Source organism: Gymnoscopelus microlampas (assembly GCF_963454915.1).
Source record: "Gymnoscopelus microlampas genome assembly, chromosome: 20".
Taxonomy (NCBI): domain Eukaryota; kingdom Metazoa; phylum Chordata; class Actinopteri; order Myctophiformes; family Myctophidae; genus Gymnoscopelus; species Gymnoscopelus microlampas.
The window spans coordinates 2384181-2407358 of NC_139957.1; the positions used below are offsets into that span (position 1 = coordinate 2384181).

General features: G+C 43.3%; 1 protein-coding gene across 4 annotated transcripts in view; it reads right to left on the reverse strand.

The window, feature by feature from the left end:
• ralgapa1 (Ral GTPase activating protein catalytic subunit alpha 1) overlaps positions 1 to 23178 on the reverse strand; it is a 147107-nt gene that overhangs the window by 39593 nt on the left and 84336 nt on the right. For all 4 annotated transcript variants that reach the window (XM_084043985.1, XM_084043982.1, XM_084043983.1 and 1 more), the window contains 8 exons: positions 22388 to 22507; positions 19893 to 20281; positions 19228 to 19478; positions 16460 to 16575; positions 14018 to 14142; positions 2782 to 2853; positions 1438 to 1561; positions 1 to 136 (listed from right to left, as the gene is read on the reverse strand). The exon at positions 1 to 136 is cut by the window's left edge and continues 20 nt beyond it. In XM_084043985.1, the coding sequence (XP_083900111.1) occupies positions 1 to 136; positions 1438 to 1561; positions 2782 to 2853; positions 14018 to 14142; positions 16460 to 16575; positions 19228 to 19478; positions 19893 to 20281; positions 22388 to 22507 (1333 nt within the window). The remainder of the gene's footprint in view (positions 137 to 1437; positions 1562 to 2781; positions 2854 to 14017; positions 14143 to 16459; positions 16576 to 19227; positions 19479 to 19892; positions 20282 to 22387; positions 22508 to 23178) is intronic.

The window sequence follows — 23178 nt, forward strand, 5'->3', positions numbered from 1 at the left end:
CCTGGTCGTGGGGCATGCGTGTGGACACGTGGTAGATGACCTCGGTGGTGGACGTGGCGTAGTACGGCGTGCTCAGACCCGTGCTGCGGTTCCTCTGCAGACCGCCCATGAAGCCACAGTGACTGGTCAGGTCCACCTACAGGACCACACACACACACACACACACACACACACACACACACACACACACACACACACACACACACACACACACACACACACACACAATGACACCAGTGTCAGAAATGATCGCACCGTCCATGGGTTCAATACCAGCTGGACCATTGTTCTCAACCTTTTCAGGCTGTGACCCCCCCCAAAATAATCATAATTATGTGAACTGGGGAGCCCCTCCCCCCACCCTGACAAGCACTTGGAATTATAGGAGTTGAGGCATTACATTTAGTGTTCCACAGCAGGTAAACATCTTTTATACACTCTCTCTCTTCTTTCCCCCGACACGGTCGAGGCAGAAGGCCGTCACCCTAGAGCCTAGGGTCTGCCTGACGTTTCTTCCAGTTAAGGGGGAGTTTTTCGTTGCCACTGTCGCAAAATTGCTTGCTCAGGGTGGGATGTCGGGTCTCTTCTCTACATGTAAAGTGTCTTGAGACAACTTGTTGTGATTTGACACTTTAATAAAATTGAATTGAATTAAACACTTTTTGCCTCTTTCTTAGGTAATATTTGACAATGTTTGACATTTTTTCATAGTATAATTTGCTGTTTACTTTTCACGCAACGACAAATTCCTTTCAGAGGTATTCAAAAAAGTCTTAAAAAGTCTTAAATTGTAACTTTAGAAATGTGTAGACACCCTGTATACACTTATACTGCTGGTTTGTTTACTGTTGAGTGAGAAAACACTGTTGCAAATTAAGCTAATCATCATGGGGACCCCCCACATTCATTTGGGGGGTCCCACACCACAGGTTGAGGTACTGCAGCTAAAAACCGCTGGGGCCACCGTACATGAACGAGCGAAAACGGTTTCGACCAATGGGTCGCGCACGGGGCTGCGCACCGAGGTGACGCAAAACGCGTCACAAAAGCCCCAAATAGGCCACGCCCATCACAATTTCCAACCCGGAAGAAGGGGTGATTTCGCCTCATGCGCTGGGTGAGCAACTCAATGCAAGTGGATTAGAGGGGATTTCCGGTTCTCTCTCTATTATTTTTAACTATGGCTGGGGGAGACCCGGGTTGCATGACTTTGCCCCCCCCCCTTCTCAGCCCCCAGGTTCAAGAAAATAAAAAGCAAACCCTGCTGTAAAAAAAAGAAATGGAATGGAAAGAAAAAATAACAAATTTTGCATTCCGAAGTGTACACATAAAATTACATAATTACGTAAAATACGTAAAATTGAGACATAGGATTCAATTGCAGCCAAAAATGGCCCCTTAAATCAGCAGGAACCAATGGAGAGGGTGTGTCCTTACCTCCCACCCCAGACCAGAGACGAAGTCCTCGTAAGCCTGGCTGCCGGCCGTGTTGGTCAGTATGGAGTGTTTGTCCTCTTGACCCTCGGCCACGTAGAACACCGCTATCTTATGAGTCTCACGGCTGGAGAGGAGAGAGGAGAGGTGAAAAACCAGGGAGAGAAGGTGAAACCAGGCCTCGGGTCTTAATGGGTTAAATTGCAGTGTTTTTTTCGACCCTTTTCATATCAAGGTCCATTATTTATTTCGGCATTTGAGCCACGGAACCACCGTTTGATGAGATTTAGACTCTCAGACCCAAGGCTTAGAATATTCTGTTGTCGTGGGATACGATTTTGTCCACAATTCCATGTATTGATGTTGGTACTAATAGGAGAGATAACAGGCAAACACTGATCAAAATAACAATTCTTTAATCAAGTAATGCACATGTTTAACAATAATTTAACTCTTGAGAGCGTAAAATGTAACCAAATGGACCCTTACGGGTCCATTTGGTTTCATTTTACGCTCTCAAGAGTTAAAGATCTATAATAGTTAATTTGGTTACATTGTACACTCTCAAGAGTTAAAGATCTATAAGGGTCCATTTGGTTTCATTTTACACTCTCAACAGTTAAAGATCTATAAGAGGTCCATTTGGTTTCATTTTACACTCTCAAGAGTTAAAGATCTATAAGGGTCCATTTGGTTACATTTTACGCTCTCAAGAGTTAAAGATCTATAAGAGGTCCATTTGGTTACATTTTACGCTCTCAAGAGTTAAAGGTCTATAAGGGTCCATTTGGTTTCATTTTACACTCTCAAGAGTTAAAGGTCTACAAGAGGTCCATTTGGTTACCAACTCTCCATCATTTAGCTGGGGGCCACCTGGAACCCCCTCAAGGACCACTGGTGGTCCCCGGACCACTGGTTGAGAACCACTGCTCTAACACTTTTAGTTGGATCAAATAGGCTCTATTCACAGCAGCCATATCATGAAGACATTCACAGGTGTTACAAATGATACTAATGAAGGCTCTGTTCCATTCTGGTCAAACAGAGTCAGGGTGCTGATATTGTGCATGTTGGCTCACTGGAATCACTCTGCTACACCAGTGGGTCTACTGTTGGGGTCCAGGGACCCTCATGGGCTTCCAAATGGCCCCTTACAGGTGTGTAACTCTCAGAGTTATGGGGGTCGTGGAAACCACTGTGCAACACTAAATGGAACAGAGCCTTCATTAGTATCATTGGTAACACCTGTGAAGGAAGTGATAATATGGCTGCTGTGAATAGAGCCTATTTCAGTTCATTGTCCCAAGTGTTTCGGCCTTCAAACACTGTGTTCCTGCAATGTCTCACCACTGCCGGGAGTCCAAGTTCTTCAGCTCTCGCAGTAACTTCTCGTTCTTCCTCAGCAGGTGGAAGTTACACCTGCAAAACACGCACGCACGCACGCACACACACGCACGCACGCACACACACGCACCAACACACACACACACACACACACACATGCACGTTAGGAATGATTATACTGTCTCATAGCTCCGACCGCCCTCTCTTGCCTTCTCAAGCGTACTATAGCAACCGCAGTTTCCCCTAATTGGCCGACTGCCTGTTGTTGTCACAGTTTCCTGGGAAAAGGGACCAATCGGGGCAGTGGCTAATAGGACAGGCTGCAGAGCTGGCAGGAACTCTGAGGGGAGGAGGGGGGGGGTGTCAAGGACAACAAGCCTAAAAAAAAAAAAAAAACTTCACGGAAAGCCCTGCATGGACCGGCGCGTGGTTAAAACTGACTTAACCCCCTTATAAGACCGAGAACACATCTGTGTCATTAACTCACTGAGTGCCAGAATTATTTCTCGCTATTTCTGGCCAGTGAGATTTTTTTTTAAGTGCTCTCGCAGTAACTTCTGGACACGTGAAAGTGGACACATAAAAAAAACTGATACAGTCTTTTTCAGTTATAAGTTAAACAAGGAGTGGATGGAGCTGCAAATCTTCAGATAATGATATCTTGGGTTCTGAATATTTTTACTTATTTTTTACTATTTTTTCAAAAACACGTGAAACACGTGATTGGCACGTTGCACGATAGCGGTAAAACACGTGAAACACGTGAATGGCACTCAATGAGTTAAGATTTCTTTGGCTATTTTTTGAAAATCGGGAAAATGTGTGCAAATCTTTGAATATATATTTTTTTCCAAGCAAACATTTGAACTCAAATCTTTGCTTCTGGGGGTCCCTGGAACAAAATATTTTGAGATGGGGGTCCGCGGCCAAATACATATCATTTTGGAGGTCCTTGACATGAAAAAGTTTGAGAACCACTGCCACCAAAATCCTGATCTTGCGGCCACTAGAAGGTGTGTCCAATAGATGATAATCTTGATGGGCATGACATAACTAACGTGAACGGTGCCATGTCATCTCTCCTCTTCGGTAATGGGCCAAAGACCATGTTGATACATTTCTGTAGTCTACTCCGGGGCACTGCTGGAAACCTTCACAAAAAATATAATTGCTGCCATGCAGGAAAGTGGAGCATTTTTATGTAGTTTAAACCATTAAGACCTGAGGCCGATTCTACAAAATGTCTCCTAAATCCTAATAGTTTTTTGAAAAAAATTATAACTGTAGATCTGCTATTTTTGAATAGCCAAATTGTAAAATAATGCTTTTCAACTCAAATCTAAAAACACTGACACAGATGCGTTCCCGGTCTTAATGGGTTAATTAAATGCATGACATTTTGGGAATAGCTCGATAAACCAATGAACCAATCAAGATGACTGATAGACCGGAAAGCGAGGATCTCGCATGCTTTTAGATGTCATAAAATTGCTTGAAGTCTCATTGAATTAGATGGAATAAGGAGTCAGCAGTATTATTTAGTGAGACAATGCAACATTGGTCATGTTTTCACAAAGAGAGCGTATCTGAAAATAAATGATATTATTTGTTTTTATGGCCTGGGCACAAGATTAGAGCAAGTAGGCTACTAGGTATTCCCAGCACCACATTAAAATGGTCTGAAACCAATGCGTTTAAAGGGATAGTTCACCCAAAAAATAACTTTTTTCTATCGATTAGTCACCGGATATTTTTTTGTTTTTGTCGCATTCCTAAGCCAATAATGTGATGACCACCGGACCGGTAGGCAGCGGTTCCGGTAGGAGACACAAAGGAGACTCTTTGTGTCTGCTACCGGAACCGCTGCCGGTCATCAAATTATTGGCTTAGGAATAAAAATATCCATGAATCAAAATCTCCATGGGGTGACTAATCGATAGAAAAAAAAAGTCATTTTGTGGGTGAACTATCCCTTTAAGTTATCTATTGCATAGTCACACTAACCCACCTATAGGTTATGTTTGCAACATCATGATTTGGGTTAATTTGTGTGTAAATGTTGTATAATCACTGGTAATAGTGTTATAAAGCAATAACAATATTATTGCTTTATAACACTAATACCAGTGATTATAAACAAAATTCACACACATTATCATGGCTGTGATAGGATTTCCACGGCCTCTTGTGTGCTATTGTATAATATCTTATGTGGTATCCACCTCGATGTGGAATTCATCTGAACTATATGGCATCGCAATGCTCAGTGATAAAGTTGGTGGAAATATTGCTTCGATCAAAACTTTCCAAATGCTTTTGCAATTCTCTTTTTTTTTTGATCTTCAAAACACTTCACAGATTCAATCAAGTCATTTTAGATGTCTTTGGGCCATTCAAAAATAGCAGATCTACAAGCTCATAGCGCGGCACCGAGTGCCGCGCTATGAGCTTGTAGATCTACTATTTTTTTTTAAATCGTGAAAATTTGTACAAATCTTTGAATATATATATATCCTACTATAATTCTAGTAACCTCTGTCTGTCCGTCCGTCTGTAGTGGTGAGTGAGTGAGTACGTGAAGCTACCCGGTTCTCCTCAGTGGCTGGACCAATTGCTCTGATTTTGCACACAGCCATTGACCATTACCATCTGAACTTAACTGTGAAGCCCGTTTTTTGATTTCATCAAATCTCAGCTTCTTATTAGCGTTTATGTGTAAAACACTGTCGCCATGGTTACGGGGCTGCCCAGCTATGGGACGAACTGCCTCCCGGGTTGCCAGATCATGTGCGCATATCCCCCCACGGATGCGTCGACCGGGTATGGTCTAGTACAGTATATATAATTTTTTTAAGCGGACATTTGTAACTCAAATCTTTGCTTTTGGGGGTGGTCCCTGGGACAATGTATTCTGAGATGGGGGTCGGCGGATAAATACATATAAGTTTGGGGGTCCTTGACATGAACAAGTTTGAGAACCACTGATATAGAAACATAAGTTTTTCAGAAACCTGTTGGGATATTTTTACAAAAAAATAGCACATCTACAAGCTCATACAAGCTCATGAGCTTGTAGATCTGCTATTTTTGAATGGGGCGCTGCTCCGCAGCCTGTGAAGGATCCAAGCACCACCGAAGAAGAGTACACCCAGAGATCACGTGATCACAAAAAAAGAAAAAGAAATCTAGGCCACCTTTCTTGTTAAAGGATTTATAAAAGTAACATTTTCTCGTCTTTCAGTTGTTTTTCTGCGTTTTTTCAAAAAACAAGCCACATTCAAACGGCCATAGCTCTGGAATGGAGGATCGCAACCGGACACATTTTTTTCCCCCTATACTACCGGACCCCCGTGCGTGTAATAAGACAATCTCCGTGAGGACGGAGGTCACAGAGAATATTCCATGATTTTTCAAAGCAACGGTACAGTAAAATCGCTGTTTTCACTGGCAAGGGGACCGGAGACGGATGAATTAACTAATTCCTGGCAGCGAATGAGGCTGTTGTACGCGATACTAGCGCGGTGTGCGCGCGCGGAGGACGTGTCGGTCACACCCGTTTCTCATCGTTTGCACGTGAGGTCCACAGAGACCCTGAGACATCCTACCGACTGACCAGCCGGACCCCCCCACCCCCCCCCCCCAGAACCACAGATTGGGAAACGTGCGCTCGTGCGCCCAACTCACAATGAGGCGATAATGACTCCTCGTTCTTTTTATCCTCTTCACTTCCAGAGAGACAGGGAGAGAGAGAGAGAGAGAGACAGATGGACGGAAAGGGAGATAAAGAGAGAGAGAAAGAGGGAGAGCGAGCTAGCGATTTGTTCTTTATTAACCCATTAAGACCTGAGGCGAAATTTTTTTCTATGCGTTCCAAAAAATATAGATTTGCACATATTTTCACGATTTTTCAAAAACTAGCAGATCTACGAGCTCGTAGCGCGGCACTCGGTGCCGCGCTACGAGCTTGTAGATCTGCTATTTTTTTGCCAAAGAAATGTCAAATGACAGAGACGCGTTTCCCGGGCTTGAATGGGTTAAACTGATACTCGGTAATGGCCTCATTCTCTCCTCTCAAAGACGACTCCCATTTGCACACCTCGGATGATGATGGGCCGACGAGCATAAAAGGACTGACGCTCGCGCGCACACACACACACACACGCACCCGCGCGCGCTCGCACGCACTAGGATGAATGTCAGCTTCTTAATGCCAGTAATGCCACACATGAATACCTGGAGAGACTGCAGAGGGGAGCACAAAACAACACATAATTAACCCGTCGAGACAGGGAACTTTAACCATTATTTTTGTACTTTGGGCTATTTTTTGAAAAATCGTGGAAATTTGTGCAAATCTTTGAATATATATATATCTTTTTTTTTAAAGGAAACATTTTTTAACTCAAATCTTTGCTTCTTGGGGGGGGCTCCCTAAAACAACATATTTTGAGATGGCGGCCAAATACATATCATTTTGGGCGGTCCTTGACATGAAGAAGTTTGAGAACCACTGATATATAGCAAAATAAGTATTTTCAAAAAGACTTTTAGGATTTAGAAGACATTTGTAGAATCGCCCAGAAGCAAAGATTTGAGTTAAAAATGTTTATAAAAAAAAATATATATATTCAAATATTTGCACAAATTTTCATGATAAAAAAAGAAAATAGCAGATCTACAAGCTCGTAGCGCGGCACTCGGTGCCGCGCTACAAGCTTGTAGATCTGCTATTTTCGAATATAGCCAAATAAATCAAAAAATGACACCGATTCTATTCCCGGTCTAAACGGGTTAAGAGTCTCTCTGTCCTCGCCTAGTTTTCTCTCTCACTCGTCTTCTATACTTCTCTCCCCCCGTCCCTCCCCCGTCCCCGTTTGCTCTGTCCCTCACTCTCTCTCTCTCTCTCTCATCCCTCTCTCCGCCATTCTGCCTCTATCCATCCATCCATCCATCTCTCCGACCACTTCACTCCCTCATCTCTCCGGGCCTGTCATCTAACCGCCGCCTTTTGTCCGTCTCTCTCTCTTTCTCTCTCTGTAACTGCAGTCTTTTATTCTGACTCCAAAATGGGATGGTTTGATCAATACGCTACCGCGCTCATTATTTCACAAGCAAGCGCGCACGCACACGAGCACACACACACACACACACACACACACACACGCACGCACGGACACGCACGCACGGACACAAACACACACACACACACACACACACACACACACACACACACACACACACGCGTCCGGAGAGTGTCTTTTGTGCTTGGTGAAAAGCAGAAGGTGTAATTCCACGGAGGCCAGTTTTCTATGAGGCATTAACTCATTAAGACCTGGAACGCATCAGTGTCACTTAAGATTTCTTTGTCTATTCAAAAATAGCAGATCTACAAGCTCGTATCGCGGCACCGAGTGCCGCGATACGAGCTTGTAGATCTGCTATTTTTGAAAAATCGTGAACATTATTTTTTTCGATTTTTTTTTCTCCCAAAAACGGTTAGGATTTAGATTTCTTTTTTTAGAAGCGGCCTCAGGTCTTAATGGGTTAAGGCTGATGAGTGTCCATTAGCTTGAGTCATTTAACCCATTAGGACCGGGAACGCATCTGTGTCACTTAAGATTTTCTTTGGCTCTTCAAAAATAGCAGATCTACAAAGCTCATGGCTTGTAGATCTGCTATTTAAAAAAAAAAAGAAAATGTGTGCAAATCTTTGAATATGTATGTACATTTTTTTTTTCAAGGGCTTGGAACAAAACATTTTCAAGATGGGGGTCCGCAGCCAAATACATATCATTTTGGGGGTTCTTGACATGAAATGAGTGGTTTGAAAACCACCCGTATACATATTAGCAACATACGTTTTTTCAAAAAACAAACTGTTAGGATTTAGAAGACATTTGTAGAATCCCCCAGAAGCAAAGATTTGAGTTAAAAATCGCTTAAAATAAATATATATATACGGTATATATACTTATTTATAAATAAAAAAATGTGCGCACATTTTTACGATTTTTCAAAAAATCGCTGGCACTGGTGACTACATTATGATATTTTGAATGGCCAAAAAATAAATAAAAAAATGACACAGATGCGTTCCCGGTCTTTAATGGGTTAAAAAGATACCGTGACATTTTGGAAATCAGCCCAGACTTGCGGGCAGCCTGACAAGCCTACACGTGACCCGTGTGAACAAACAAACGCAATGCAACGCAGCGGAGAGTGCCGTCTGTGTGCTTGCCTTTGTTTAGCGATGCGGTGCTTGAGAGAGGCGATAGGGGAAAGTCTATGGTTGGTGTTCAATGCGTCTCCCATGTTTGTCACGTTCACGTTAAACTTACGCATTTTACCAGTGCTTACATACTGAAAACTAGAACTTCTGTGTTTAACCATAGGCTTTGTTGTATTTCAAATAGCGAATATGGCTGTCCTACGAGCTTGCAGGTAGCTCTTATTTTTGCCCAATGTTCGCCTCTCGTGACATGCCCACAATGGGGACGCTAGAGTTCATGTGGTTTAAAGAGGAACGCTACAGAGAGTTATGGAGATGATTTTGGTGAATCATTTTCCTTTTACCCAAGGTTTCATTTCTTCACAACACATTGCGTGCCAATCGTATAGTTCTACGCGAACCTAAATCTAGATCTACGCAAAGTGGTCTTTTTTTTTTTGGTTCCCTCGCAGTGACACATTTCATTGTAGGCCTCTCTCGGAGTGACACATTTCATTGTAGGCCTCTCTCGGAGTGACACATTTCATTGTAGGCCTCTCTCACAGTAGCCTCGGAAACCCATGCATTTTTTTTTTGTTTCAAAAGAAAAAAAGCCTGGGAGAACCTTGCAGGAACGCTGGTCTTAGGACCTTGTTATCTCCTAACCAATCAGAGTGCTCCAAACCCAGGCGCTGGAATCCAGCGCCTGGGTTTGGCTCCGCCCTTCAAGACCATCGATTGGGCTCGTTCTTTCAGTCTACTCTCACAGTGACACATTTCACTGTAGGCCTCTCTCACAGTGACACATTTCATTGTAGGCCTCTCTCACAGTGACACATTTCATTGTAGGCCTCTCTTGCAGTGACACATTTCATTGTAGGCCTCTCTCACAGTGACACATTTCACTGTAGGCCTCTCTCACAGTGACACATTTCACTGTAGGCCTCTCTCACAGTGACACATTTCACTGTAGGCCTCTCTCGCAGTGACACATTTCATTGTAGGCCTCTCTTGCAGTGACACATTTCATTGTAGGCCTCTCTCACAGTGACACATTTCACTGTAGGCCTCTCTCACAGTGACACATTTCATTGTAGGCCTCTCTCACAGTGACACATTTCATTGTAGGCCTCTCTCACAGTGACACATTTCACTGTAGGCCTCTCTCACAGTGACACATTTCACTGTAGGCCTCTCTCGCAGTGACACATTTCACTGTAGGCCTCTCTCGCAGTGACACATTTCATTGTAGGCCTCTCTCGCAGTGACACATTTCATTGTAGGCCTCTCTCGCAGTGACACATTTCACTGTAGGCCTCTCTCGCAGTGACACATTTCACTGTAGGCCTCTCTCGCAGTGACACATTTCACTGTAGGCCTCTCTCGCAGTGACACATTTCACTGTAGGCCTCTCTCGCAGTGACACATTTCATTGTAGGCCTCTCTCGCAGTGACACATTTCACTGTAGGCCTCTCTCGCAGTGACACATTTCACTGTAGGCCTCTCTCGCAGTGACACATTTCACTGTAGGCCTCTCTCGCAGTGACACATTTCATTGTAGGCCTCTCTCGCAGTGACACATTTCACTGTAGGCCTCTCTCACAGTGACACATTTCACTGTAGGCCTCTCTCGCAGTGACACATTTCATTGTAGGCCTCTCTCGCAGTGACACATTTCATTGTAGGCCTCTCTCGCAGTGACACATTTCATTGTAGGCCTCTCTCACAGTGACACATTTCACTGTAGGCCTCTCTCGCAGTGACACATTTCATTGTAGGCCTCTCTCGCAGTGACACATTTCATTGTAGGCCTCTCTTGCAGTGACACATTTCATTGTAGGCCTCTCTCACAGTGACACATTTCACTGTAGGCCTCTCTCACAGTGACACATTTCATTGTAGGCCTCTCTCACAGTGACACATTTCATTGTAGGCCTCTCTCACAGTGACACATTTCACTGTAGGCCTCTCTCACAGTGACACATTTCACTGTAGGCCTCTCTCGCAGTGACACATTTCACTGTAGGCCTCTCTCACAGTGACACATTTCACTGTAGGCCTCTCTCGCAGTGACACATTTCACTGTAGGCCTCTCTCGCAGTGACACATTTCACTGTAGGCCTCTCTCGCAGTGACACATTTCATTGTAGGCCTCTCTCGCAGTGACACATTTCATTGTAGCACACCGGAAACGGAAATGAATGTCAATCGAAGATTTTCGTTCCCATCCGCCGCCGCTCTAAAGCTTCCGCTAATCCGCCATTATCTCGGTGTTGTTTTTCTCCGCGCTGAACGCTGTTTAATAGAAACTGCGACTACTGCAAAATGGAATGTCGCCGATTGAAAATTTCTTCTCTGGGCCACTCACACAGCTACCCTGTGTGTCTACAAACAGTTTAACGCGCGATCATAAGGTATTTAGCGAGGTCTGTGGCGAGGTGAAAAAAACAAAAAAAGAAAAAAATCGCTGGCACTGGTGAGTACATTATGATATTAAACTCTGGCGTGGAATGTGTTAAAATATGCTTTCTTGTTTATACTTGAAAAAGACCGAAAGGGTCGAAACGTCGAATCATCAGCTGTCTTGTTTGAATAAAACCTGGAGCACAAAAGTGAGTTGCGAGCCATATCTTTGTCTCATTATCACTGTTTTTACAGTTTAAGCTCAGCACCAAAGAACGGAGGATGTGCGTTATTATTTTCTCTTAAAATATAGCCATTACATGTGAGTAAGTATTTGTCAACATACGTAGCTAATGTTCTTCGCATGGCACTGTGTAGCAAGACCTTTCCAAATGTACAGTTCCCTTAGAGCAGGTGACTGGACCACAAGAATAGTGTTATTTTCTCCTCCAATACACATGGAGTCGCCAGCCGCTTCTTGTCACCTAACATGCAGTGAGGAGTTTCACCGGCAGTCCTTTGACAGATACAGGTACGTTGGATTGTTCCCCGTTGGATGTGGCCTCCTTTTCCTTTGCGTAGCTACAGTACCATGTGGACTTTTACCTGTGGAAGTTTTTGCGTTATGCAAACTATACCTTCTTATGTGGACCCATTGTTGTGCTGCTATTTTTTTGCACCTCAAGTACATACCTGCTGCTACATGGGCCTACCAATGTGTACCAACCTCTTTTTAAATTCTATTATTTAGAGTAGCCAATCATTTTTTACCCCCCTTTTCTCCTCAATGTAGTCGTCATGCCAATTAACCCATTAAAGCTCCTTACACACCGGGGGCGTTTTTTTCATGCGAATTATACATTTTTTTTTAAAAACCTTATAAAGTCGATGCAAGCTTCCCCGGAGCGAAAAAGCGTCTTTTACATTTTCCGGAACGAGTCCGAATTTTGCGTATATTCGCATAATCGCCGGCGTGCAATGACATTAAGGCCTGAGGTTACGATTCTACAAATGTCTTCTAAATCCTAACAGTTTTTTGAAAAACGTATGTTGCTACTGTATATCAGTGGTTCTCAAACTTTTTCATGTCAAGGACCCCAGCATGTGTATGTATTTGGCCGCGGACCCCCATCTCAAAATGTTTTCCAGAAGCAAAGATTTGAGTTACAAATGTTGGCTTTTAAAAATATATGTTCAAAGATTTGCACACATTTTCTCGATTTTTCAAAAATAGCAGATCTACAAGCTCGTAGCGCGGCACTCGGTGCCGCGCTACGAGCTTGTAGATCTGCTATTTTTGAATAGCCAAAGTGTAAAATAATGCTTTTTAACTCGAAAAATGAACACAGGCCAATATATGTTCGTATAGACGCCCGACAAAGCCGGATGCACCACGGCGGATTCAAACCCACTCTTTGCACCTTATACAGTCTAACCTCATGTACACTACATGCTGCTTTTTATGGTCTGTGTATATATGTAGGTATCTAAGATAGTTTCTTTTTTCCTCCTTGCTCTCCCTCTCTCTGCCCCCTCCCTTTCTCTTCTTTTCCTGAAAGCAACACAATGGAGCTTGCACAAAAAAACGGATTCACACCTGTAAACCTGTGATGTGACAATAAAACTGATTCTGATTCCGTTAACACGTGTTAGGAGTTACTTTAACCCAATAAGACCGGGGACGCATCTATGTGTCATTTTTAGATTTCTTTGGCTATTCAAAAATAGTGCCACGCTATGAGTTTGTAGATCTGCTATTTTTTTTAAAAAATCATGAAAATGTGTGCAAATCTCATATATATTTTTAAAGCGACAATTTTTAACTCAAATCTTTGCTTCTGGGGGATTCTACAAATGTCTTCTAAATCCTAACAGATTTTTGAAAAAAACGTATGTTACTATAATCAGTGGTTCCAACAACGTTTTCATGTTGAAGAACCACCCAAAATGACGCTCATCTCAAAACATGTTCTCCATAGACCCCCCAGAAGATTTGCACACATTTTCATGATCTAAAAAAAATAGCCCAAATGAATCTAAAAATGACACGGATGCGTTCCCGGTCTAAATGGGTTAACACTCAGGATATCACTGTGAACACTACTGTCAGTGGCTGCCTGTCCTATGTTTCACCCGTTTCAATTGAAACGGGCTCTCAACCTCACCCCCAACAAAAAACATTTTTTTTGACTCGCATCCCAGTCCGGGGCCCGCCACCGGCTGGCCGACGTCCAAGAATTTCATGCAAGAAGAGGATGTAGATCTGAATAAATCAGGGCTCAGCTCAAGTGAATCATGTGAGTGAGTTGTTTTAGCTGTCTGTCCATGGCGGAAGTGCAAATAGCCTAATTAATTTAGTTTGAAAATGCATCATTATGGATTGTGGAAGCAAACCAACTTCAGTCCACAAATTATATATATATATATATATATATATATATATATATATATATATATATATATATATATATATATATATATATATATATATATATATATATTTATTTATTTATTTTTGCGGGGGGTGCATATGGGGGCCCCATATGAGCTCTTGAAACGGGCCCCCAGATCATTAAGGCCGCCCCTGACTACTGTATATGCAGTATGTATGTGTCGTACGCTCCCACCTCTTCTCCCAGGAGTTGAGTCCCAGGATGTTGATGAGCAGCCTGCAGTAGTAGAAGGCCGACTGCGGAGTCTGCGTCTCCGGCTCCGTCTGCACTGGGGCTCTCATGTTCAGCCCCTCGCCTCGCTGAAAACAACGGTCAAGCGGTGAAGCTCATTAGAAATCAGCACAATGCACACTTAACCCTTTAAGACCTGAGGCGATTCTTAAAAATGTTTTCTAAATCCTAACAGTTTTTTGAGAGAGAAAAATAAAAAGGTTTTCAAAAAATGTCAAAAATAGCAGATATACAAGCTCATAGCGCGGCACTCGGTGCCGCGCTATGAGCTTGTATATCTGCTATTTTTGAATAGCCAAAGAAATCTAAAGAGACACAGATGCGTTCCAGGTCTTCATGGGTTAAAATGGAAAAAAATACAAATCACCCAGACAGGCATTATTATTTTAGTGTCGACAACTGCATGAAAACCTCAGGGATCCTTGTTAGGGAAGGGGCGTTGAACGTCCTGTGTCCAAACCCAATGTCAGAAGATTACGTAAGGAGTAGACGAATGGCTATTCTGAATAAACAAGAAAAACTAGAGAAGGTGCGCTCTGCAGAGCGCCAACCTCCGCCAGCCGCGGTTGCCACAGTTAACCGCGGTTTGGGTGGATTCGGGTCAATCAAATATAATTATGAATTAATATCGGATAAACCACGGGTGAAATATTGCGGTAAATAAATTAATTACATCTAATATATCTATCCATAAAATAGCTAAATCTCTGCGTGCTTGTGTCTGTGTGAGTGTGTAGAGCAGCCTCTGTGCGATGCGATCACAAAATGCATTGATTTAGCCTATGGAATCTCGGTGCGTCTTTTTTTTAAACCGGTGCTGCGCTGAACATGTTGCGCCGGTGCGCTCTGTATGTTGGATGCCGCATCTATGTTGGATGCCTGTATGTTGGATGCCGCACGGAGTCTGTATGTTGAGTGCAGCAGACCAGTGCGCTCTGTATGTTCAGCGCAGCACCGATTTAAAGAAAAGACGCACCGACATTCCATAGGCTAAATCAAAGCATTTTGTGATCGCATCGCACGGCACAACTAATACTAACGGGGAATACCAGAAAATAATAATATTTTGACATGCGGGAAAAACGATTGGTGCGGATATTTAAATTGGATAGTATAATTATTGCGGTTGGACAACGGGCGGATAATTAATTTGTGGATTCGGGTGACGTGAGAGGCCATCCGCGCATCTCTACTACCCAGGGCTGTGTAAAAGGCCAGTCCAGTCCAGACCAACGCGTCAAAACAGTTGCAGAGACCGTTGCGACGGTCTGAATGACCTCGTTGCAGGTCGGCGCATGTCATCTCATTGCGTCGCACGTGATTCGACACCGTTCCATCGCAAGCAAAACGTTGCAGAGAATATCAATACATTTAACCAATCAGAGCGTGTACAGCTATCTAACAGTCTGCTAAGATGTAAACAACCAAACAATGATAATGTTTTGGGGCGGAGGAGAAAGAAGACCTGCTTATTAACCTTTTGGAATGATTACCATGTTTAAATGACACCAGTTTAACTCATTGACTGCCAACTGACAACTGAAGTTTGAGAGCCACCGCTACAGAGGCCCCTCAACGTGTGATTCCAATTTGGAGTTGATTGGATGTTGCATTCATTCACAATGCATGGCTATTATGGTAATCATGGTAATCTCCGGCCTTCCGGAGATTACCCATCATACGACACGCTGATGGAAGAAAACCTTGCACCCTGAGGTTCCGTCGGCTAGTTTTAGACTTGAACTATCCAACTCTACACACAGCCTGAGGGTCAGGTTTCCCACACATTTTTAACAATGCATTTTCGTAAACTTTTCCATAACTTTTCCAAAGTATTTCACCCCATTTCCAGGACTATAGAAATCATACAGTGCAATAATGAGACTCTTAAACCAGTCTGCCATCAATGCCCCAAGGCGGACTCGAGCGAAGGTGTTACGTGACAAAAAGAACAGATCTACAAGCTAACAACGTATCAAGTAGCACTGCATTTCACCACGTTTTACCTGTCTTTCACGTAACGTTTGACAAAAACTATGTATTTCGTTTCTGTCGGGGAGAAACCTCTCATCTACTGTGTCACACAAAAGCATAAAAAGTAGCAGATCTACAAGCTCGAAACGCGGCGCGAAGCGACGCGTTTCGAGCTTGTAGATCTGCTACTTTTGCCATTTTAGAATTTGAAGCTTGAAAACCAACAGTTTTGAACATTTTCCAAAACATTTTGATTAATTCCAAACCTTTTCCAGGCTTGGAAAACTGTTCTTCTAATTTCAAAATATTTCCAGGAATTCCATGGAGGGTGAAGAGAACGCGTTAAGAGCGTTCAGTGATCAGACACAAGATGCGAGACAGTAGACGTGGAAGCTACAGTGCGGTACATACGTGCAGGACAAACTCCCGCTCGGCGGCACTCTGCTTCAAGATGGCGTTGATGACGTCGTTCTCCTGCTTCTCCGAGACGCACGCCGGGGGAGGGGCCGGGATGTTGAGTGGCATGCCTGGAATAGGACCAATCAGAAGAGCTCAGGATCACCGCTGAAGTCACGGCTTCAATGAATACATGTGTGTGAATGAGAGGAACCCAAGTGGAACAGTGAGGTCACAGGGAGTAGAGGTAAAGAACAGGACTTTAAGTACTTAGGGTCAACATTCCAGAGCAATGGAGAGAGTGGAAAAGAGGTGAAGAAGCGAGTGCAAGCAAATGCAGTCGTCAGGTGTGATGTGTGGGGAAGGTGTACACGACGGTGGTGAGACCAGGCAGCTACGTCAGCGGTGGGCAACTTTGATGATGGAGAGGGCCACTATATGTCCACACTCACTCCAGAGGGCCACATTGCATATACTGTCAGAGGGCAGACACCTTATCTCCGTATTTTAGCTTTTTTCGAAAATTAATCGCCATTCTGTCACACAAAAGTAGCAAAAATAGCAGATCTACCAGCTCAAAACGCATCGCGCTGCGATGCGTTTTGAGCTGGTAGATCTGCTATTTTTGCTACTTTTGATTTGGAATCCTGATTGTTCTTTTGCTATTTTTGAATTGGAATCCTGAAAAGTAACATATTTCATTTCAAATGCATTCAGTTATACTTATGTAAACTTTTTTTTTAACTTGAATGAAATACATTGGACATAAAAAAGAGAATATAATTTGAATACTAGTCATTAACACATTGATTGCCAAGATATTAAACATCTCCGTGGGTTAGCGGAGGGATCTGTGTATCCATAGGAACGACAACGTTCCAACCGCGATCCGCCATTTTGGGGCCTCGGCCCACTGAAAACTAGTGGTTTTCAATGCAAAAAAAAGTTGGAGTTACAGCTGTTTTTCTGAAAATCAATCAAATCAAAGCGGATGGCTTCCTGTTTTTTTGGAACAACGTCACATCCACATTCTACTTCTCTGAATGATGATCGATCATTCCAAAGCTGTGTTAGGTCGCCCCTTGTGGAATTTTCCCCAAAAAATGAAAGAACGCATCAATGCGATCTTGGCAATCAATGTGTTAAGCTACTAATATACACTGAAGTAATTAAAGCAGGTCATGTTTGGAATGCAGCTGAAATCAATAATATATCAGTATTTCGATTCCAGTTGCCCATGTATGGTCTAGGAGTAACAAAGATGGATAGGATCAGGAACGAGTACGTCAGAGGGACAGCGCATGTTAGATGTTTTGGAGATAAAGCCAGAGAGGCCAGACTGAGAGATGGTGTGGACGCGTGCAGAGGAGAGATAGTGAGTATATTGGTAGAAGGATGCTGAGGTTGGAACTGCCAGGCAGGAGGCCTAAAGAGGAAGACCAACGAGGAGATTTATGGATGTAGCAAAAGAGGACATGAAGTTAGTTGGTGTGAAAGAAGAGGAGGCAGAGGACAGACAGGGTGAGATGGAGGCAAGATGATTCGCTGTGGCGACCCCTGAAGGGGCCAGCCGAAAGGAAAAGAAGAAGCCTGATATTTTTTTAATATTTTAAAAACATCATAGTGAAAACAGCAGACCTACAAGCTCACAACGCGCTGCAATGCGACACGTTGTGAGCTTGTAGATTGACTTTTTGAATCTCGCCCCTGACAAATACCCCATATTACAATAAAAAACAAAAAAACTAAACTGAAATTGAAAAACTAAAACAAAAAAACAACCATGGTCAGGATCACTGTGACATCACAGCTTACACAGCATATAAATAGGCTCTATGCACAGCAGCCATATTGGGAATGAATTGGGCCCCTTCCTTACTTCCTTCACAGGTGTTACCAATGATACTAATTAACACATTGAGTGCCAAAAACGGTCCGGACCGTTTTTCATAATCCAAACGAGGTGTGCCAAAAACGGTTATGGCCGTTTTTGAGCAAAAATATGGGGGGAATAGTTTTTTTTTTTTTTTTTTTACCCAATTTTTTTTTTCTTCCTTCACAGCACCAGGAGATATGATTTTACGAAGATTTAGACTCCAATCCACTTCCTGGTTAACTTATGACTTCAAAAGCCTGTATCTCGGCTCCTGTGTACTTTTTGTTTTTACGATGTATTTTCGACTATTTTCAACTGGCTGCAACTATGGAACGGATTACCGAATGTTTTTAATCTTTTTCCCCGGATTGTACGAGACCCCTGTGTGCGTAATGAGGGTATCACCGTGAGGACGGTGATCACTGAAAATGTTTTGTGACTACTTGAAAAAGGTTCAAAAATGGTTAAAAATCCAGGCACTGGAGGTACCCTGTTTTGAAAAACCCCTGCCACTCAATGTGTTAAGGCTCTGTTCCATTTAGTGTGGCACAGTGGTTGTCTTATTTTCAAGGACCCCCATAACTCTGAGAGTGTACAAATGGAACCAAATGGACCCGTACGGGTCCATTTGGTTCCATTTGTACACTCTCAGAGTTACACAGCCACCATAAGGGGTCATTTGGGAACCAAAATGGAGTGTTTCTAGTGAGCCAACATGCACGATATCAGCACCCATGACCAGAATGGAACAGAGCCTTCATTAGTATCATTGGTAACACCTGTGAAGGAAGTAAGAAGACGCCCAATTTCTCTCCAATATGGCTGCTGTGTATAGAGCCTATCGAAGCTGTATGTTAATGACAGAGAAAGTGTGTGTGTGTATGTATGTGTGTGTGTGCGTGCGTACCTGCTCTCTGCAGACACTCTGGACTGGAGTATCCCAGGTACTGCAGCATGTCGTCGAGCGCGTCGTCTCCCTCCCTGAGCGAGTCCCACGAAGGCACCGCCTCCCGACACACGCGCTTCGCCAGCGGCGGCGCCGGGAGCTGCTCCGAGCCCGCCTCCCTTACCTCCAGTCTGTCCTCGCTCTCCTCCTCCTCGTCCTCCTCCTCCTCGTCGTCCTCACGCAGCGGGCCCTCGCCTCCCCTGTTCCTAGGGCTGTCACCATTACAACATTTAAAGGGTAGGGTAAGTGATTTTCGACGGTCAAAATAAGTGTTAAATAGCTCTATATTCTGATAGTAGCCATTGCTATAGAGCAGGGGTCTTCAACGTTTTCAGGCCAAGGACCCCCTAGCTGAGAGAGAGATGAAGCAGGGACCCCCTCTACATATTGTACAAAATTATGTTTCAGATTATACTTTTCTTGTTTACTTGATCTGCTCTTTTTTCCCTCTACACCTATACCTCTTTGCCAAAAATAGCCGATCTACAAGCTCAAAATTGTACTTAACTACAGTACTTGAGTAAATGTACTTAGTTACTTTACACCACTGCAAATAAATTAAATTTACAAAGAAATGACCAAATAATTGCGATTAGGCGATTACGTAATAATTGCGACAGGCCTACCTGTCCCCCATCTGCTCCTCGCCAGCCTCCCCTCCCTCCGTCTCCTCTCCTCCATCCTCCTCTAGCTCCCTCTCCTCCTCCTCCTCCTCCTCCTCCTCCATCATCTCTCCTCCTCCCCCCTTCCTGGCGGGGGGCGTGTGCGGCCGGAGGCTCTTCTGCGCGCCGTAGTACGCCTGTCTCTGGGAGGAGTGGGTGGGCGTGCGCGCGGCGGGGTGCTGCACGCACGTGGGACTGGGCGGCGGCGGGGGGCTCAGCGGGGGTCCGTAGAGGACGGCCGAGTCCCACGAGTGTTTCCCCGCCACGTCGCGGACGATGACGCGGACGGAGGCGGGCGCCGACGACAGGCCGGCCGTCATGCCGCCGCCCGGAACGCCCGATTCCGAGCGGATCTGCGCGGGGGGACGGGAGAGGAGACAAGAGGACGGGGGGTCAGATTAACCCATTGAGACCTGAAGCCGATTCTACATGTCTCCTAAACAGTTTTCTGAAAAACGTATGTGCTCAATTTTTTTCATGTCAAGGACCCCCAAAATTATATGTATTTGGCCGCGGACCTCCATTTGAGTAAAAAAAATCCACTTTAAAAATATATATATTCAAAGATTGCACCCATTTTCACAATTTTTCAAAAATAGCAGATCTACAAGCTCATAGTGCGGCACTCGGTGCCGCGCTATGACCTTGTATATCTGCTATTTTTGAATAGCCCAAAGTGTAAAATAATGCTTTTTAGCTCAAATCTAAAAATGACACAGTTCCAGGTCTTAATGGGTTAAGACCTGAAGCCGATTCTAAATCCTAAAAACGTATGATACTCTGTCAGAGGTGCTCAAACTTTTTCATGTCAAGGACGCCCAAAATGATATGTATTTGGCCGCCGACCCCCATCTCAAAATATTTAGTTCCAGGGACCCCCAAAAGCAAAGATTTGAGTTGAAAATATTCGTTTTAAAATAATATATATATTCAGATTTGCACACATTTTCACGATTTTTCAAAAAATAGCAGATCTACAGGCTCGTAGCGCGGCACTCGCTGCCGCGCTACGAGCTTGTAGATCTGCTATTTTTGAATAGCCAAAGTATAAAATAAAGCTTTTTTAGCTCAAATCAAAAAAGTGACACAGATGCGTTCCAGGTCTCAATGGGTTAACTCATTGAGTGCCATTAACGCGTTTCACGTGTTTTTACCGCTATGGCGCTGGGTGCCATTAACGTGTTTGACGTGTTTTTGAAAAAATAGTAAAAAAAAAACATGTTCAGAACCCAAGATATAATCATCTGAAAATTTGCAGCTCCATCCACTCCTTTTTTAACTTAGAACTGAAAAAGGCTGTATCTCGCTTCCTAAGCACTTTTTGTTTTCTGTGAAAAAAACTCTGGCACTTTTCAGAATCAATTCTGAAATAATTCTGGCAATCCTGGCACTCAATGAGTTAATACATTATTATAAGCTCTACCAGCAAATCAGTGGGATTCATCTCTCAGGGAGCATCACAGTCAGGGGAAATGAAAAGAATCAAGGAATAAATTCCCAGAAATGTGTTTATAAATGTGTTTACACATCTCACAAAGACTGAAATTCACTTTCCCTAGGGGAATCTGTGACAGCTGCTGAAAGTTGGGGTACCCTTAACCTTATGCGGGAAAAATGTACAACATTTTATTCTGCATTAAGTAGCATGTGAGGGGTCATATTTCCTCGTTTCGGAAAAACGACATCATTATGTTGCTTTATCGCTGCATAATATTGGCGTTCTAGGATAAGGATAATTCCTTTTAACAGGTCGTTCATGAAATCAGAGGTAACATGGGTGAGAATGTACTTACTCTACAGAAAAAGTGGGGATAACAGAATGTAGCGCTCAAAGTGAGTTTGAGCTGTAAAAGGAAGTGATGTTGACTGGGATTAAACTAGATCATACATGGGCAACTGGCGGCCCGGGGGGCACATGCGGCCCCCACCTTCACTTAATGCGGCCCCCAGGTTAATATCGGAATACTGATATTATTGATTTCAGCTGTCCCAATTCCAAAACATGCAAACATGACCCGCTTTAATTACTTATACTATATTAGTAGCTTAATGACTAGTATTAAAATTCTATTGTCTTTTTCATATCCAATGTATTTGTTTTTAACATCATAAAGTTAACATAAGTACAACTAAATGCATTTGAAATTAAATAAAAATGTTACTTTTCAGGATTCCAATAAAAAAAAATAGCAAAAAATAATTCAGCATTCCAATCAAAAAAAATGCAAACATAGCCGATCTACAAGCTCAAAACGCATCGCAGCGCGATGCGTTTTGAGCTTGTAGATCGGCTATTTTTGCTACTTCTGTGTGACATACTGTAGAATGGCGAAGTACGGCATTAATTATGAAAAAAGTTAAAATACGGAGATAAGATATATACGGAAATATAGTGGCCCTCTCCATCATCAAAGTTGCATCACCCCTGAACTAGATCATCTCTGAGCAGTCTGGTGTACCTGCAGCACAGTGAGCAGTGTGGAGCCGTTCAGAACCAAGAACTGGAGGTTTGGGGAGTGGAAGAGTTCTGGTCCCAGGTCAGTGCTTTCACAGTACGGGTTGTCCTGGTTCTCACACACCTAGGGGAAAAAGAGTTGGGGAGGGATTTGGCGACCGATTTCCAATGACTGCATGGACACGTCCTCAGCGATCATTTATCCATTTGCATCACACGGCTTGGTTGAATGCTTGATTATGATTGGTCAATCGCTGAATTCATCGGTCTGTTATTTTCAGTGGTGGAAAAAGTGCTCGAGTGTTTTGCTGAAGCAAAAGTAAAAGTCTGGAATTCAAAATTTGCTTGAGTAAAAGTACAAAAGTATTGGTATCAAAAGGTACTTAACTCTCTCACTACCAAGAACGACTTATGACGAGACATCGTCATAACGCCCTGGCTTTTTTCTTTTTTTTTTCTCACACATAACCAGAGATAACGCAATCCGAAGATGTACTCCTCCATCACATTTACTTAAAAATCCTGTATCTCGGCTCCTGTGTACTTTTTTTTTTACAATGTATTTTTGGCCGAGACATGTCCGAGAAGAAAAAAAAAATGTCATTGCGACCTCCCGTTCGCTTTTATACAAAAGCAAACGAGAGGTCGCAATGACATTTCTTTTTCTTCTCGGAAGCACAGTGAAACCCTCTGTGATTAGCAACCATCAGGGGATCGATCATACTGGAGATAGATATTCTGTGACGAATTCTTTCTTTCTTTTTCCTTTATTTATTCAGGGAAGCCCGTTGAGAG